A 19,923-nucleotide genomic window follows, 5' to 3' on the forward strand; every position below is an offset into this window, starting at 1 on the left:
ATAGGGCCTTCTATGGATTACGCAACCAGCTTAGGTCCCACAACATGCAAACGGAAGCGAAATTTGCTCTATCCAAAACTGCGATGCTACCAGTGGCCCTTTAGGAATATGAAGCACGGACGTTAAAATAGGCGGACCGGAGAGCTTTCGGGGTTTTCGAGCGAAAAGTGCTGCGTACAATACTCGGATGGAAGCTTGAAAATTTTGTGTGGCGCAGACGCATGAATCATGAGCTGTATCAAGTATGCAAAGAAGAAAATATTGCGAATCGTGTAAAATACGGCAGATTTCAGGTCTGGTATCCAGGTAGGTAAATTAGCTGTTAGACTAAACTGTTAAACTAAATCCCGGAGTGGTAAATTTAGCACTTGTCGATAATACAATTACAAGACGTAATCGTTTCTTGTAGCTATGTAGGATTATCTTTGAAAATACGTGTTTGTCCGGACATTAAGGGAATCAATTGTGGAAGTGATCCCTGCTTTTAAAGTAGATGTTTGCCCGGATGAGGGTAATGCTGGATGTGTTTGGGCTCCGTATCAAGAAACCAATGTGAACCGCAAAGAATCAGTTCAGAAACAGTTCTTTGCGCTTGGAAAACTAGGGTGGACGTCTCTACCACCTACCTCCTTATAAATCACAGTGTTCATTAACTAATCTAGACGAACTCAAAGAACGCAGGGAATTTTCAATGATAGCTTTCATAAACCATATTATTACATAAAGAGTGGATAGTCTTGAAATTTTGGCGAATATTAATTTTTACGCTCCTATCCGTGCACTTAGAAATAGAAGTCTATTTTATATCAACAATCAAAGATCAAACTATGGCAGAAATGGCCCAATAAATAGAATAATGTCATGTTGTAATGCGCATTGCGAAACAATTGATGTAACAATGAGTAAAATTGATCTAAAATAGTGTTCTTTCATAGACAAGTTAGGTAATGACTAAACTACACAAAGACTAGCTAATGAGTACATTTATTGTACTAAGTATCATTGGTTTATTTTTGATTGACGCCAAATAGAAGAAAAAAAAATAAAAAAATGTAAAAAGGGGGATGTGATCCCTTCTTTAAACTCAAACGCAATAAGATAGTGGTAGATATGATTCCTTCTTTTGAAGTAGACATTTATCTAGCCTTGAAAATATAATTCCTACAATGAACCAACCGTCTAGTATGTGTTAATGTGATGTTAATCTTTCACTGAAAGCAAGCATTTGCTTAATATAAGGAAAGAAATGATATCATTTCGTTATGAGCACGATATTCCAAGGCAATGATAGATAGGCTTCAATCTTAGAAATGAAGTCTGTATCCGGAATGAGACAAAGGAAGATGATATTAACTCGTAAACAGCTTGGGGAAGATTCATTAATTACGTAACTAAAAATCGACCATTTTCAACCCCCTTCCCCCCTATGTAACACTTTTTTGTATGAAACATCTAAAAATTTTGTATGAATGGTCACGATTCACTCAACCCCTCCTCCCCCTCTAAGCGTTACGTAATCTATGGATGCTCCTTTATTTGGTATTAGGCAAATATGTATGTATTTTATTTTGATAAACAGTATTTCTGAAAATTGTCTATTATGTTAAATATTCCCTTTTATGAAAATGAATTTTACCGAAGAATCCTTCATTACTAAATTCTTAATGCCAAACCTTATGCCAAAAGGCGGAGACCCATAATTCTTTCTCTATTCTTCAACCAGCTTTAATAATCGGAATTTCCAGTTTTGCTATTTCTGGGGGAATGGTACAATCTGGCAAATTGCATTCTGGCAAATGGTCTATGCTGAGGAAAATCTTTCTGGCATTTGGTCCATTTAGGCAAATGGGTTTCTGGCAAATATTATACAATCTTCTATAGCAAAAGATATGACGAAGCGTGACTTTCACAAATGCATTATCGAATGGATTACGGCAGGGAAATATCAGCTACCTTAATCATATTTGTTGTGGAAAAACAATTAAGCATTCAATGATGAAAATAATGACGATTTGATGATTGTTTGTGCTTCCCGTATCCCCTTAAGGGTGGTTATCTATCACTATTAGAGCAGTAAGAGGGGTGCTCTCAGAGAGGCTTTCTGTCACCTCTATTGTGGTCATTAGAGGTCATTAGTAGTTGACTATCTTTTCCAGGCAACTGACATTCTTTTGTTTTTGGTGATGGGTTACGCCAGATCGTAGCCAGGATGTCCAGGGCACATTTTTTTCATATTGCTTTTGAATGATGACAGCAGGCTATGTCGACGTGCTAGGTATTGGCCAAAGTCAAGGGCCTCATACGCCTGTCACTGGCGAACAAAGCTCGTGTACTCTGCATCGAAGCTTAGAACCGGTGTTAGGGCGCAATCGTTAATGTGAACATTTTTATATTCGGTTAGTTACTGCAAATAAATTCTTTTTCGAGTCCCTATAATCAAGCAGGTATCTCAAGCATACCACATCGTTATATTGCTGCATGATTGAGTGTTTAATTTTGATAAAATATCGAAAACAAAATTTTGCAGAAAAATTGCCTCGCCATAACAGAAGGGTATGAGAGAATTAACACTGTTGTTTACAGTTTAGAACCAAATCCAGATGTCGCACATGTTGGGGTAAGGATTCAGTGCTCCGCCTTCTCCCCCTGGCCAAAGTCCTCTAAATCTTTATTAGTCGAATACGAGAAAGGCCAAAATGATGCAAAAATTGTCCCCACAGTGGGCGGATGGAGTGAAACGTCACGTCTGTTAAAAAAATTGTCAAAATTTCCTTGTTTTACCTTACTTTAGAAGGTTTGAATCAACAAGATCAAACTCGATCGGAAGCATTCTAATCATGTAGAGATGGTCAATATCAGCCATATTTTGAATAACGATCATGATTTGTTAGATATGTTATGTAATTGTGTTGCAAAATCAAATTTGTCTATTCGGCAGCTGTCCGGACAGTGAGATTCTTATGTAAGCAAATAGTCATTTTCACACCAGTTTTGTTAAACTTACTTCAATTGAATTGCTTCTTCTTACTAAAGTATCAGGAAGCCACAGAAATAAGTAGAACAAAATTTTGAAGATGGCATTCAAAAAGATGAGAATTCGGAGTAGGAAGTAATAAATTTAGCTGGAGAGTCGAATAAGCTCTATTAACACATTTTAATATCCACGACCACAACTCAAAGTAAGTGAAAAATATTGCTATTCTAAATGATGTTTCTACTCATTTAATGGCAACTTCGTTATATTTGAACATGATGCAAAAGTGTCCGGTACTAGGGTACGCTTTTCTGAAAGGTGAAATTTTCCACCAAAATTCATCAACCAAATACCGGGGGTCTGATGTTTTGGTTGTGTTTTCGTAGTATAGATGCAGTCTCTTTTCTACTGCTTTTCGTTTATGGAACTGTCAGTGTGGAACGCACCTATCTCTTTCCTTCCCGTGATTATCCTTATGGCTGTCAGTGCGGATTTTTCAATGTTGGCTACGAAACAACTTGCGGTAGAGGTATACAAGTGTCAGTCCCGTGCCAAATACATGGTCGCAAAACGTGTTCAAATGCTCATGTATAGTTTGTATGATTCATCAATAATCATATTTTGTGTATACGGTATACCAGTTAACATAATCTGTATAGTTGGTAAGATTTCCGTTAAATGGCTTATGTGTCCGCCACTGGAGGATCTCCCCCTACTGAGTATGCCATTCGGTCGCCATGGGCCATCTTCGGCAACCCAGCTGAAAGTTTATTTCTTGAAAGAGCGAATGTTCGTTGAACAAACACTATCGCTGACTAACGAAAAAAAATTATTTATAGTCTAGTTTAGTCTACACAAATACAGCCAGTTTGTGAAAGAATCCTGGAAAGTGATTGATTCGACTAAAACTAACACTTTTTTGTCAATATTTATGTGTGTTATGCGTGTTATAAATGTAGTTCCGTTCTTTACATTATGAAATGTTGGTTGTTGAATCGTTGGGAGTGAGTTTGCTAAGATGGTTAATGTTCACTCCTTGGATCCACAACGTCTTGGGATGGGATTGTTAATTTACATTTACTTCATTCTACATTAGAGTGGCTCAAAAAACACTTTTTCAAATTTTTTGATGAGCCGCCCTCTTATTCGATTTTGTTTGATGCCCTGATGCTTTGGACAAAATTTCAGCCAAATCGGTCAACGTTTGGGCGGTGCTAAACTCGTTGGAAGTTTATATGCAAAAATGTATGCAGAAACATCCAAAAACAGTGATTTGCAGTTGAAAGGCACAATTTACGATCAAGAACCATGATACTCATTCAGTTCATGTAGAATTAAATACAGAATGTTATGCTGAAAACCGCGAGAAGATTAGAGTTTATTACGCAAAGATATTAGCATTTTACTGGAGTGTTGTAGTGGTGAATTTATTTCTTTTCAAAGGCAAAAGAAACGAAATTTGCTCAAACCCCACTTCAAAGAAATGCTAATAACTTAGCCGAGCAAACTCAAATCTTCTCGCGGTTTTCTGCAGAACATTCTGTATTAAATTCTCCAATATCTAAATGAGTATCATAGTTCTTCATCGTAAGTTGTGTAGTCCAGCTGCAATTTACTGTTTTTGGATGTTTCTGCATACATTTTTGCATAAAAACTTCCAACGAGTTTAGCACCACCCAAACGTTGTCCGATTTGGCTGAAATTTTGTCCAGAGCATCAGGGCATCAAATAGAACCGAATAAGAGGGCGGCCCATAAAAAAAATTGAAAAAAGTTTTTCCCATACTAATTTGAGCCACCCTATTCTACATGCTTACATATTATCTCATGAAAGAACTAGACCGCCCGGCATTACATGATCTGTTAAAGCAATTCCTCGAAATAGATGAGTCATGTGTGTCAAGGCTGAGACAAAGAAGAGCAAAAGAGCCTCACAAATTCTGCACAACACGAGCAGTCGAGTTTCTACAGGATTTGTAGTAGGTCCACAGATAACAGACATCCAGGCTAGAACAAATTTTACTCAAAAAGCTGTGTAAATCAAAGTACGTTAGAATACTGACTGTGGCAATACGTCGTTTGGTGGCGCTAGGTGTCTTTCGTGGCGACAAGCGTACTAGCTGTCATATTGCATCAAACAAACATTGCGCGCCAGAATGATACCAAGCTTGCCGCATCTTCCAGCACGTGATAACTGTTGATGTTTATGTTTCAGGCACTATGGAACCAACAAGGTAAAAAATATTTTTTGCCAAGCACTTTTTCGTACCTTCAAACATTCAAGTAGAGTTTCTGCTAATCAAGCCACTTCTCATATTGGTGAAAAATTATATGCTTATAAAAGTTTTAACTACTGTCGAAGAGAGATATTGTTCTAAAACAGTTATATTTCTATACATAACGTGAATTGAAAGACTAGACGGGGCATGAATAATTGAAAAATCATGAATATATTTGCACACCAAAATCTGAATTCTATTTACAGCAAAATGATTTACTGAAGTATGTCCAGTTAACTGTGATTTCAGCATCAGCTTTATTCTTCTGATTGATTGCAATTTCTATGAGAAGTAAAATATTTTCTATCAATGTCATTAGTAGCAATGAAAAAAGTAGAAAATTAATTGTGAAGCTGATTTAATGAAATTCCAATGCTGTCTGATTTCCAGCGAAATAAACTTAAGGTCACTCCTAACGGAATCCAAGTTTCAATGTGCTTGCGTTTTCGGGGGCACGCCACTCGATACGGAACAACGCACAACTGTCATTTTGTTGATTTAGTTTTGCTGCGTCGAAAAAATAAAAATGACAGTTGTGCGTTGCTTCCGTATCGAGTGGCGTGCCCCCGAAAACGCGAGCACATTGAAACTTGGATTCCGTCAGGAGGACAACAAAGTGTGAGCACAAATTATGGCCTTTTCATCTTCTAGTGCTTCGCTGCTGGCTGTGGCTAATGGAAAGGGTCACAAAACAAACCATGCGCTCCATGATGGCAGAGAAATCGCTTGCGTTAGTGTGAGAAAGAAACATCACATATGGAATCAAAACCAGTGTGAGGAGGAGTATCTGTTGTTTATGTTTATGGTGAGTGTTGGCACCTAAAATTTTGACAGCTTCTTGATGAGAGAAACTATACGATGCCAGCGCCTCCACGAGATTGCCACTTGTGTTGCGTTTCAAAATGTCCGTTAAATTCCTTACACACGATTGGTAACGGACTTGTATGTCTGTTCTCTGTGGTAGGTCTTTTATGGAAGTTGGACGAGGGAACTCTCCCAGACTTCTTCCACATGAAACTTCGTCGTTTGAAATGTCTGGAGAATCGTTTGCCGCGCGAGGCAAATCTCTATGAAAAGTTACACGAGTTGATTCAAGAATATGGCTGCCGTAAGTGGTAGGCCTTGTCAAATAGTGGAAAAAAGAGGAAATGATACTGAAAAATTTACAGATTATCAGAGCGGCATTCGAAGTAGTGTATTCAGGAGTTAGGAAGCGCTTGCATGTAATAAAATTAAAAAGAAATGATAGAAAAGAGCTGACTAGTGGTGCAAACATATATGTATAATAAATACATTTTCGACAATTATTCTAGGTTTGGGTGCATGGTAGAAAATGTTTTTCTTTTTTCTTTTTATTGAGAGAAGAAGGAGAGTGTGAGGGTGATGAGTGATTCAATGACAGTGTGTGTTTGGAGGCCAGTTTCCTTTATAGAATGACAGATGACCACATGTGCAATCGCATTCCGTATGACGGAGCATCTATGTTAGTTGATTGGCATTCGGCAGGCCATGACTTGTCTTTTTTCTCATCGGACCGTCATCTCATTCGAACGCTTGCTCGCGAGCAACGAGGAACTATTGCTCCGGAGATAATAGCATCGCAAGATCCCGGCTGTACAGTTGATTATCGCATCATCACTTAGGTGCCCTTTGCTGCCGCCACCTTTGGATCGCTTCACACACGATCGTATGAATGTTTATGTCCAAACATATAACAGTCTTTGGCCATGGTCCTTACGTGAACGGTTTAACTTCATAGTACAGTTGCTTAGTCTCTTCGCGGTCTCGATCCTCCAGCTGGCGCTTTTCCTTCGAAAAATCGAGTTTTGCCCATTTCGCGCCCATTTGTATATTTCATCAGTTTAATTTAATATCAAAATTATAACAAATGTTGTTATGTTTCTTTTTTTTTCGAAATTGCCTTCATTTTTTTGTACAAATGTATTGGAAAAATCGGTGATTAAACCACCTTCAGCATAACTTGACCCACATTCAATATTCATAGCTGGAACAATGTTAATTGCCTACAATATGGATATGAATCCATCGTTTGTAGCCTACCGGATTTTGATGCATAATGTAGAGAATTATCTCTAAAGTAAATTTTTGGACCGAATTATTATATCAACGTTTGTTATTATCTTGATACGAAGGTATTAGCCTCTGTTATAGATAGAAAGATACATTTTTTTCTTAAATATATAACTGCCCTTGCTATAATTCTGTTATGCATTTTAGGTCGGGTACGATAAGCAAAGTTACCAGATCATGCATAACATGCTACCGAACGAAACCATCCGACATCACTCAACTAGTGGGAGAATTGTCAAAACAAACGAGTGTGCTTCGCCTTCAGTCAACATCCATCAATAGATTATGCCGGCTCTATCGGGATCAGCAGGTCAGGGGAAATCGTAATCGTATATCAAGGTGTTTTGCAGTTTTTGTGTAGGTATCTAGCTACGAAGGCCATCCATCTAGAGTTGGTATCTGACTTGACTATCTCTCTACCAACGCGTTCATCGCAGCGCTTCGGTGATTAATCGGCCAATATGGATCACCGTCTGAAATCCGAAACTAATTTCTAAAGCGGCAAGAACGAGCTATTCCGTGGAGAAATATCTGAAGTCCGTTGAGCTATTAGATGCGACATTCAAGCACCCACCAGGATGAACTAGCAAAGTTTCAAAAAATGCGAACTTTATTATTTCCTTCATTCATGATGACATTCTGGAGTAAACTACGGCAAAGGAAATCTGTAACGTTCTGAAGAATTTGTATGCCAAAATGTCGTTTGTGCGGAAGCAGCTCGCAAAGCTCAAAATGGCAGAAGGAACATTGATCAAGGATCATTTGAAGGTGCTCGATGTGCTGGGGAAACCACTCAAGTCAGCGAAGTTGTAAGAAGCAGATATGGTCTCTCAACTATTTGTAACATTGACATTGCCAGTGACAGCGTTGGAGAATATCGAAAAAAAAAACAGTTAACTCTGGCTGTTGTACGTGAGCGATTAATTGCAGAAGAACTGAAGAAGTCCGACAGAATGGTGGATATGGGTTAAGAGAAACCTGCAGCCGTCGCCGGATTCAAACAGAAGCCACGGAAGTGTAACGGTAAATGCTTAAGATGCCAGAAGAAGGGCCATATATGGTGAAAGAATGTCGTGTCAAGTTGCAAGAGGAGGTCAACGTTACCAAGGATAACAAAACCGATAACATTTAAGCTAGATTCCGGGGCGAGTTACCTCCTAGCAAATGAGAAGAAGTCATTAGAGAAACTGGAGCAACCGGAGCAACCTGTCGATATTGGTGTGGCGAAGAATGAACAGGCAATGATATAAAGGTACTATTTGCGGTGTCAACAATCAAGGTGTAAGTATGACCATTTACGACGTGCTGTTTGTGCCGAATCCACGTGCAAACTTACTATCGGTGAAACGTATGACCAAGGACGGTGTAATGGTGAGTTTTGGACCAAAATTTGGAAAAATAAAGCACGATAACTCGGTGATTGCAAAGTGCCCGCTACGAGGCGATTTCTACGAACTCGATGTTTTCTACTCGGTTGACGGATTTGCAAACTCATGTGCTGTACAAGACATCATTCTTTGGCATCGTCGTTTGGGGTAATTCAGAAGCGCTTTTGAAATTCGATTTGGTCACAGGTATTTCAAATTTAAATGGTAAGCTGTAAATGTGCGATGCTTGTGTTTTTGGGAAACAATGCCGTGAACCGTTCAACGGCACCAGAGCTCGCACTCTTCGTCCTTTGGAAAGAATTCAAATATTCTGATGTTTGCGGTCTTATCATGCAGCCTGGGATGGTTCACGGTATTTTGTTTCATTTGTAGATGATTTTACGCATTTTGAAACCGTTTACTTAATCAAGGCTAAGTACGAGGTTTTTAAGAAGTTTCGCTGTTATGAGACAATGGCAAATAAAGATGTTGGTCATATCCAAACTCGCGGTTGATTAAAGCCGCGAATATTGTTCCAATGATCACAAGCGATGCTATGAAGAAAAAGGCATCCAAGTTGAAACAACAGTCGCATATACACCTCTGCAGAATGGAGTAGCCGAGAGATTGAATCGGACGATAATAGAAAAGATGCGTTCGATGCTGGTCGGGTCAAGTGTCCCCAAATCTTTGTGGGGTGAAACGGGACTGGCTTCGGTTTATTTAATCAATAGAAGTCCAACACGCCAACATGTGCTATTGTTGATAGGAAAACCCCTGCCGGATGGTGGAAGAAACAAAACTCGGATTTGACAAAGCTTCGGGTGTTTGGATGCAAAGCTTATGCATGAATACCGTCGCAGCAAAGGAAGAAACTAGATCCAAAAAGCCGTGCGGCAGTGATGGTTGGCTATGCGCCAAATGGCTACCTAATCAGAAGCATCCGGAGACTCCTTTGGTTGTGGTTCCGTAAGATCTGGATGTAAACATCAATGAAAGAATTCAAATCGAAATTCCAACTGCACCAAGACCTGACCAAGAGGGGGAGGATATAGCTAATGTCGGTTCAGGTGCAATGCTCATGACAGATGACGAATCCGAAGATGGTGAATTCTTTACAGAAACTTCGATACCAGAAGCGCTCCCTTCTTATCAAGAGCTTAATTCAAACCTTGATACGGTAACTACGAGGCACATCGAACGAGAGCGCAGATTCCTTCGTAAGGTTTAAGATTTTTTGACTGGATTATTTTCTACCGTACAATGTTCATCTACAGAGTTTGAAACAATATCCACCTGCTCTATCCATGTTCTCGATTCGTATGAGGAAATCTTCGGACGTCCTGATGAAGCATTGTGGGCTCCAGGCGGTGAAGGAAGAATTGGAATTCCTTAAGCAAATCAGAATGTGAAGAATGTCCCAAAAAGAGGAATCAAACCGATTAATACGAAATGGGTGTTGTGCATCAAGGAAACCCTGTCCGCTATAAAGCTCGTCCTGTAGCTAAGGGATTCGTTTCGGAGCGTCCTGTCCGTTCTGTACGGTGATCTTGAAGAAACAACCAATTATCTAGCTGGCAGCAGTGTTAGCTCATGCGAGAACATGTCTGGCGAGCTTGGTCTAGAGAGTACCCGGCAAGCCTATAACCACACAAGAAGAATGATGGACAACGATTGACCACGTGAAACTAAGAATGGTGGTACATCTACACTAGGGTGTCAATGAAAATCGACTTTTCGAATTTAAAAAAAATGGGTAATGCTCAAAAGTTTCATCTCCTCGAAAAAAGTCCCTATGTAAAATTTCAGCTCAATCGGATTTTGTTAAGTTTTTGACCAAAGCGGTCAAAGTTTAACTGTTTTGAAACACGAAAAATTTCCCAGGGGAGGTGAAACGTCGAGGTCGGGTGTTTTTTTTTTAAAGATATTTGGCATAAAAAATCGATTTCCAAAAAAAAAATTCTAAGTCTTAAAATTGTTTTATCTGTTTATGCATTTCTAAGCCATCTGGCATGATAAAAAAATCGATTTCGAAATTTTCCCAGAACCGCCTTTGGGAAATTTTTCGTGTTTCAAAACAGTCAAACTTTGACCACTTTGGTTAAACACTTAATGAAGTCCGATTCAGCTGAAATTTTGTAAGGGACTTTTTCCGAGGAGATGAAACTATTGAGCACTACCCGTTTATGAAATTCGAGAATTCGATTTCATTGTCACCCTATGGTATTTGGAGGAGGAAAGTTGCAACGAGTTGCAACAGCTGTTGGGAGAACCATCCATCGTTCACATCGCGAAAATCGGAAGGCTGTGATGGGCCGGGCCGGGAATATTGGACAATAACCCGGTGAAAATGGTTCTCGACAACGATCAGACAGACACAAGAAGGCGAGGTGCGCAGCGAGCAAGATGGGTTGATCAGTTGGAAGACGATTCGCGGACCCGCCGCAGACTGCGTGGCTGGCGACGTGCAGCCATGGACCGAGTTGAATAGAGAAGACTTTTATTTACTGTACAGGTCACTCCGGCCTTAGTCTGAGAAATAAATAAATAAATCAGTGGACCTGGTAGACCAATTGATCCTAACTCCAGAACAATTTAGAGAACCTAGAATATCCGGTTTGAGTATAACAGCGCGGAGGCCCGAGGGTGCTGTGAAAAAAGTGGAAAAAAGGAAGAAGGCATAAGGAAGAAAGAAGAAAAAAGAAAATAGGAGAAAGTAGGAAGATAGAAGAAAAAAGAAAGAAGACCCGAGAGTTGCGTTTTTTGTATGATAATCAATTGTGGATACCGTTTCGCCTAGCATACGGAAAGACTGTTAATTCCTGGCCTTTTGGTCGTTGGCCTTTAGCAGAACATGATCGCCCTGCAAGGAATCCCGTTTCCGATCTGGATCCATACGCTGTGCACCACACAGTATCTGACCCGACTACCAACGCGTTCGTCGCAGTGCTTCGACAATCACCGTATGAAATCCATTCTGCCAACGGAACTAATTTCCAAGGTGCTGCGTCAAGTGTACGAGTCTCTATGTATTTCCATTTCTGTATCATCCCATACTATCAAATAGAGGAAATCGAATTGTACTTCTTCCCACCTGAAGCTCCAGAGTTCGGCGGCTTATGGAAAGCTGCCATAATTTCGACGAAGGCTCATCTGAAACGAATAGTAGACAACTTGGTGCTTTTGAGGTGATGAGTACTGTATTGCGCGAGATCCAAGCAGTGATGAGTTCTCGCCCACTGTATGCAGCTTCGAACGACTCGAAAGACCCTGAGGCATTCACGTCTGACTGGTCTTGAAACTTGACCGAATCACATCAGTGTATCCCTTTTGGGATGACCTGATCCGAACTGTTGACATTTTGAGTGAAGGAGCTGCCTAAATACGCCTCATAACAAAGCTGTCCATTCTGCCGACAGATGATAATTATCAACGCCTTCTGAACGAAAGTACGAACAATCAATTGAAGCCAAGGTTAAACGCAACGTCACAACGCGGCCATAGTATGTTGCGACTTCCGCAAGAAAATCCCGAATTAGAGAAATGGGCAGTCATGAACAAATGACATCGCATTGCGAACAAGGCCTTAGACAAGTCCAACTGCAAACAAACAATATTATTTTTCATTTTTCGATATGACAATCTAACAAGCGACATCAAGTGACGACGAAACGAAACCTTTTTTGTAGGACACAATTTCTGGAGAATCAGAGAAATTCGAAGATTAGTTCACTAAGATTTAGTTTATTCTTTCAAACTTCAATGAAGCAACAAGATTCATTGGACATTCTTGAACAGGAATTGTCGGCATATTCTGCTATCAACTCATGTAGAAAACTGCTGAAGATTCTCATCTTGCTTTGACCAAATTCCTTGAGAGTCAGTAAATTCGTACAAGAAAAATCAGTTCAAGATTAGGCTTCGACGTGGGAGGAAAAGTTGTTGGAGATTGCTTAGACCGATTGCCTGAGATTCAGAGACATTAACATCCTGCTTCAATGTAGGGAGAATAGACGCCATAATCGTTGGAGATTTTTGAACAGTAAGTATCAGAATACTCTGCTGCTGAAGCTTCCAATCCTCCTTAGATTAAACGGCGAGAGATTTAGAGATTCCTGCATGAAGATTCAGTTATGGGAAATTCGTGAGCTTCAAAACTCCCTCAAACCCTTCCAACACACTCATAGAAAAGCAAGTTGAATTAGTCTAGCGTCTACGGTTAAACTGCATTACGTTTGGTGGTGTGTGCGCGCGCGTTTGTGTCCACATAGAAACGTGCCCCCAACTCACCTGTCCAAATCTCGCGACCGGCTGCCCCCCAGGTTTTCCCGCGACCGGGACCGACTCGGCGGGGGCGCATCCATCGTTTCCTTCCGCTTGAGGCCGCTGCTGTGGTTGCTGTTGTGGCCCTTGGAGGCGGACTCGTGCAGGTTTTCCCACGCCTGCCGGTAGTACCGGTTCAGGCCGTTGCGCGACTCGGAACTGGAGCTGGAAAAGGACGCTACGGTGTTGCAGTCCGGCGAGGCCCGGTGCCGGTAGTGCTGGTTCGCCTGGCGGTTTCTGGAAGTATGGAAGCGCTTGTTGGTCTCTCTGCTGTGTTGTTGTGTGTGGATGGGGTGGATGCGGGGAATGGAAAACAGAGAAAACAGAGAGAAAAAAAAGTCGGGAAATGGGCGATGGGAATTTCTGATTTTATGTAGCGTAGGTAGGTTCGATTATGGTATGACATGTGGAGGTTTTCTTCTAGTGAGAGAACACTAGAGATAGGATGTAGGACTTCCATGGAAGGGAGCGAAGAGGAAGTAGAATTAACAGAAAGGAAAAGGATCGCACACCGCTAGATGCTTCTTAAGAAGACGTGTTCGATTCGAATAGCGGTGCGCGATCGCGGAAGCTGACAGACGTAGAAGAATACAATCAGTTGTGGCTTGGTGCAGTGTATGAAGGAGTTGCTTGACTAGAAGTCTACAAGACTACGGATGTTGCAGTATCTAGTGGTGGTCGTGCGTTTATGGCTACGAAGGTTAGGTGATGAAAGGTGGAAGCAGCATTAGGCGTGAGAACAAGAGTTAGAGACAGAAAAGTAGTAGACAGGCAAAATAATGGAACTAGGCGGTAGGTTCTTACATTGTATGGTTACGAATTTGTACGTTAGTATTGGTATGGTTATGGCACGTCGTTTGATTAAGGTGGTATTTGTAATAGTGGCGGTATTGACGTCGGTAGAAGCGCAGATGATGATGAAGCAGCAGCGAGTAGCGCACAGCGAGCGCTGGCGAATCGATACGATCGGTCAGCGGAGGCTCTGTGCCTTCGAGCAGTCTAGGAAGTGATCATAACGTAGACTGCGAATCGGGGCGGTAGTAGTCGATGGTAGACGGTCGCCGGTAGAACTGCGGCGACACGGCTACGCTACTCACAATGGAATCGCTGAGATCCACGCTGTTCGAGAACAGTCGCACGTGGCTGGCCTTCGAGGTGGTAATGGAGGCCGCTGTTTGTGGCGATGGTGATAAGGCCGGTGATGGTGTGGGTTTCTTCGGTCGCAGTACCCGTGGCCGTTCGTCTTCGCGTTGCTGTTCGAGCTGTTGCCGACGCCGACGTCCATAAGCCGTACCAAGGATGTCACGACGTCCGACGGTCTGATCCGGGAACGGTAGTGCCAATACAGTATACCAACGGGAGGGCACGTCCTTGTTCGAGCCCTTGGCTGCCTTTTTGTCTTTTTTGTTCTTGGTCTTCGTTTGGTTTGGCGCCGGGGCGTTGTTGTTGTTCAGGTCTCTGGCCTTGGCAGTGTCCGAAAAGTAGTACTTTCCGGTTGTGGTGGCGGTATTGGGAGCGCCATTGGTGTTGCCTGAGGGAGTGGCTTGAGAAAAGAAGCGGCGTGCCGCTGGTCGTAGGGAGTCGGCGGCCCTCGGAAGATAGCAGCGCATTGGGATGCTACCGGGGCTACCGATCGGATGATCCGGCGATGAGCTGGGTTACGGGTTTACGGGGTTGGTGTTATGAAGATTTTTTTTTTCGGGGATGGTTTAGTTTTTTGGCGGGATGAGCGAGGTTTTTTGTTTCGGGCAGGGCAGTAAACAATAGATTAATGGAAATCTTGTTCGTTTTGGCAGTTTGAATTAGGAAAGGAAAGGTAGATAGCGTAAAAGAAGGAGAGGAATTGTTTGGGTCTCGCAGTAGATGGAGCCACTGTTCTTTTCTCCTCAAAACTTCGAAGAGGTGCTGCAATCTCTTGCATGAGCTGAGCGTGAAAAAGGGGTGCGTGAGCGCATAGAAGGTTAAAGGTGAGAGGGACAGCTGAAGAGGACAGTCTGACAGTTGATAGCGGGCAGTGACAGTTGAAATCTCTCGTGACTTGTGACCGTGCGCTTGGAGGTTGTTTCTGGGTAGGTTCGTGGAGGTCTTCTCGATCTTTATTTGTCACGGCTTCACGCATTGCTGTCTCCCCCTAGACGCCCTAGGAGTAGGAGAACGTGTTCTTCTTGTGTGCCCTCGCCGTTGAATATAAAGTATTCATTCTACCCAATGGTTGGTTGTTGGTTTTTGTTTTGGTTTGATCGGTTGATGGTTATTTTGATTGTGATGGTGGTTGGTGGTTGTGGAACACAGAACAAAATGCGGGAAAAGGAGGAGAGGTACTTTTAATGGTCGGTTCACATGGTTTCAAACACATTTTAATGTTGTTTTGTTTGTGATGTAAACAAACGGGTGATAGTGATGGTGGATGTGTGTGACGGTGATGTTTCAGTGTCATTGTTTTGGTTTATCTTTTGCGGTTGATAAGAGAGAGTCGAATGCGATTGAAAAATTAAAACTTAGATAGCGATAGTGGACAGAAATTACGGAAAATAAAAACAGAAAAAGAGATCTAGCATACGAAGAAAGAAAGTGAAAACATGTAACAATTGTGAGTGTAATGGTGAGCGTTTGCCCGCGTTTGCCTCTCTATTTCATGGAGTACTCGAGTGGCATTCGTTTCGCACGTATAAATGGGCGTGGCTTACATCTAAAACATTAAATCATAACCAGAGGAAAGAAGCAGTGGCGGTGTGGATTTAGATGGTGGTGTTTGAAGGACAGGATCGTACATGCACAGGAAAGGATTTACTCGTAAAACTGCAACCACGGAAAGGTAGAGGTTAGGGGACAGTTTGTAGCATTGCTTCTAGCGAAAAAGGGAAGGATAGGGAGCACTTAGGGGAGGTTCAGCTTAGTTCGGTTTGGTAACGGCAAGCATAAAAATTGGGGGTGTGTGACTGTGTTTGGATGTGTGCATGCATGCGTGTCGCAGAATGCAGGTTTCGCTTGTTTCGGATGCATTCGGTTAGGTTTCTTTCGTTCTGGACATGGTGGATATGGTGTGTGGTGGTTGGTGGTAGTGTTTTCATGTTTTCGTGAGGTCGGTTCATAAACAAGCAAATCACCTTCGCACTACGATCACAATGGTGGTAATGACGGCTGCTAGGAATACGAAACCACCGAAGGCGCCGAGCGCCACGATGGCTCCCAGGTTGAGGCGGGCATTCTTGGCTTCCTTCCGATCGCCGGAACCGGAACCAAGGTTCGAGTTGCCTCCGATGCCGCCGTAGACTCCGCCGGCACTTTCGCCGTCCGAGTTGTCGACTGCGAATGGTACGTTGACCTTCGGCGATTGATCTTGCCGGATGTTGACGGAGCCTGCGATTTCGTTGTCTTGCGGGTGCTGCGACAGGATAATGTCCTGCGGGGTACGCGAAGTGGTCGTTTGCCGTGTGCTGGTCGTAGTGGGTCGTGTTTGTAGTGGTGTTTGTGTAGTGGTAGTGGTTGTAGTTGTAGTGGTGGTAGTTGTGGTTGGTGGTTCGAAGTAAGACGGCCGTTTCGGTGGCGGTACATGCGGTACGGTTGGAATCTTTGGTATTACGCTCTGGCCGGGACGGTACGGTTTGCGGGAGGGTCCTTCTTCGTGCACTAGGCCCGGATGGACTTCTAGAGGTGGGAGAGAGTAATCCTCGTTAGTACCGACGTAGAATCCATCTAATCCGTCACTGTCGTTACCATCGTCGATCTCGATGCTGAACAGCGGTGATAGAGTCGTAGAAGTAGTTGTCGTGTACCGGCTGGCAGGCCTGGTTGGCCTTCTCGTTTGAGGCCGCTTTTGAGTAAATTGTGTAATCGGAACTGTCGTGGTCGATACAATTACAATCGGTGGACGAGTTGTGGTTGGAGCTGGGGTCGTTGTTTTGCTTGCCGGATCTTCTATGCACTTCGGCAGCAAAGTACTCCACTGGCCGGTAGCCGTGCAAGTAATGCTGGTGTCCTCCGATTCTGGAATGTATCCACGGTTGCAGATAACCTCCGCGCGGGATCCAAAGATTGTACCATTCGGTGCCACTACAATTCCGTTCGGGAACAATGTTGGCAGTGGTTCGCAATCAATCACTTCGCAACGTGGTGGCGGTCCGTTCCAGCGCTCATCAATGTCACAAGTCAACAAGGCGCGTCCCACCATTTCGTAGCCTTCGTTACACTTATAGTGAACTGAGCTGAGATATCCCACGGAACCGTTCACAAGATCGTAGTGTCCATGCGGGATCGCAGCCGGCAGACCACATTCGATATCTGAAACGCATAATCACAGATGAAAAGGAAATTCAAGACGGCGTTTGCCCAATACTCACATTTGCAGACGGGAGGGAACTCGTTGTAGAATCCAGTTTCCAAGCAAGTTCTTTGCGACGGTCCTACCAATAGATGCCCTTCGTCACAGCTGTATTCAACGAATGCACCCACGTCGAAGCCCTTCGGAGCTACCATGGTCGAGTTTGGTGGCTGTTCTGGACGACCGCAAGCCTTAGGTTCTGAAACGATCATTCTTTTAATTAGTATCATAAATCCACCCATCCACCCAGTGCTCTACTCACGATGTTGACAGATGAAGTTCAGCTGCGTATTGCAGTTGGTATCGCTCCACAGCCATCCCTTGGACCCGTCATAACGGGCGCAATCCTCGTCCCCTCCGGGCAGATTCCAGAACGACACCGACACGTCATCCCCACCGATCCACTTCCAACTGTTCCGGTCCTGAGTATCCCTCACGGCTCCCATCCAGTACTGCGACGAGGTATCGCTCCTGTGTCGACGCCACAGCTCCCAGCTAATGAATCCCTGCAGGGCCGGGTTGCTCTCATTGATCAGGGTACCTCCGCGGGATCTGCAGAACGCCAGCGCATCCCTCAACGTCGCCGGTTGCCGACTGTAGAAGATATAACACTTTCCATTATAGGAAGCCGACGCACCGGGGGGCATATCGCGGAAAGCGGGACACCGCTCGATGGGCAACGCCTGGTCCGTGTAGACGAACGCTTCGCAAATCGACAGCTGGCTGGGGCCGCTCGTCTCCAGGTGGACCGACACGAACGCTCCCGGCATCGGCGGGTTGCACGGCAGGAATAGGGGCTGTCCTTCCTCGAGGCTTCCGGTAAACCGATTGCAAATCGGATTCGTACCCAAGTCCGGACGGTTGTTGCCCACCCGAACCACGATCGTCGCCGGTTTTCCATTGCCTATTGTTATCACGGGGGAGAGAAAGAATGTCTCGCATTAATCATCATGATGCACATCCATCCCAACGCATCGCTCTGATGCGATGGATTATGTAAAGAATTCTTTGGCGCAATAATTCATTTCAACTGAGTGGAACCTTAGTCATCCGCGTCTTCGTGCAATGGTCGTCTTACGTCATGGCGCCAATTTCTTGGCTTCCGCAAACCCAGTCTCGGAAAGCTTTCACTTTCCATTTCGCTTCGACCCAACGTCGCGTCGTCGTCGTCGTCGGTCACAGCAAATGCGAACAAATGAACGAACGAACGAACGAATAAGCGCGATCGCGAGATCGCAACAAGCGCGTCCGCGTTCCTTCGTCTCAACACACGATCGGCTGAGGGAAACCGTGGGGGATGGAGCTGGGCGAAGGGCTTCTCGCGTAAGCGAACGTCAATTTATGCGATCGTTGGCTTATTTACGGGCCCGGGAAGGTATCACTTCTTATGATGAATAAACCAACACAACAGTGCAGTGCAGTCTTAGCGGATGTGCGCCGCGAAACGAGGGGAAGAATGGCGATCGCCCAGCGAAAACGAAATGACCTAATAGTTAGATAGGAGGTAGGAAAGGCGCTGGAAAGTTCTCACGATGGTAATTGCGCGGCGGCGGTTTGTTCCGTCATAGAAGAAGCGGAGACACGGAACTCGAGGGGTGATTATTAGAGCGTAGAATTTCTTCACTCCATGGCGCATTCGTCGTTTTATTTATTTTTTCGTTTCTGGTGTCGTTTAGTTTTGTTCTGGTTGAAAACAGGTGAAAGCGAAGTTGCGACTTTTGACGAAATCAAAATTTGCACGTCTGGAATGTTTTCACTTCTGTGAAATCAATTAAACCAAAAAAAGATGGGCAGGGAATTCTGTAGATGTCTATCTAGAGACCAATTCTACAATTTCTTTATTAGCTCTCCCATAAACTCTTCCAATTATTCCCAAAATAAGACATTTTGCCAATAGTTCTTCTGCAGACATGTTTTCGAGACTCCTTTCATGACAGATTCGAAATGTATTCAATTTTTTATTTCAACACTTGCCTACTAACACTGTAGGAGTTTCTCTAGAAAAGATTCCTCCATGAATTTTTCTCTTGATAAGTTTTTCCAATGGTTTATCCTGGTGCTCCCTTTAAAATATATAAAAATGAGTTTACATTTCCTTTGAAGCAATATAACTCAAGATTGGATTAACCGTTTTGCAAGATTTCTTTACTAATCGAATCATCTTGTAGTTAAAAGGAGGTTAATAAACAACCCGAGCGAGATCTGGCAGGTTCATGTAGTAGATACTATTTTTTTCCTTCTCATAATTGATTCATAAGGTTCTCATGAACAACATGCGGAAGTGTTTTCTTCGGTAGTCTTCTTCTTTTCCAATTGCTCTACATTTCAACTGGAACTTGGTCTGCTTTTCAACTTAGTGTTTTACAAAGGAAGCAGCAGTACTATTCAAAGTTCCAACTTTGGACGACCTTCTCAAAAAAGAGTTTTTAACCTCGACAGTTTTTTGATTGTGCTACCATAGAAACCTTCATTGCCATGGATATTCAAATAACAAATCATAGTAGCCATGATTTTCACTACTTTGTACATGAGTAAAATTTTCATCAGTTATGAGTAGGGTGACCATATG

General features: G+C 43.1%; 1 protein-coding gene across 8 annotated transcripts in view; it reads right to left on the bottom strand.

The window, feature by feature from the left end:
* The window catches only part of LOC134206597 (uncharacterized), a 403,645-nt gene that overhangs the window by 11,806 nt on the left and 371,916 nt on the right, over nucleotides 1–19,923 (bottom strand). For 2 of the 8 annotated variants that reach the window (XM_062682326.1, XM_062682327.1), the window contains exons 4-8: nucleotides 17,617–18,258; nucleotides 17,374–17,553; nucleotides 16,751–17,314; nucleotides 16,141–16,681; nucleotides 13,001–13,270 (exon numbers count right to left, since the gene is read on the bottom strand). In XM_062682326.1, the coding sequence (XP_062538310.1) occupies nucleotides 13,001–13,270; nucleotides 16,141–16,681; nucleotides 16,751–17,314; nucleotides 17,374–17,553; nucleotides 17,617–18,258 (2,197 nt within the window). Of the gene's footprint in view, nucleotides 1–13,000; nucleotides 13,271–13,898; nucleotides 15,235–16,140; nucleotides 17,315–17,373; nucleotides 17,554–17,616; nucleotides 18,259–19,923 lie in introns of those variants that run through there. The other 6 variants (XM_062682324.1, XM_062682325.1, XM_062682323.1 and 3 more) reach the window with 5 other exon arrangements.

Source organism: Armigeres subalbatus, chromosome 1, assembly GCF_024139115.2.
Source record: "Armigeres subalbatus isolate Guangzhou_Male chromosome 1, GZ_Asu_2, whole genome shotgun sequence".
Lineage (NCBI taxonomy): Eukaryota > Metazoa > Arthropoda > Insecta > Diptera > Culicidae > Armigeres > Armigeres subalbatus.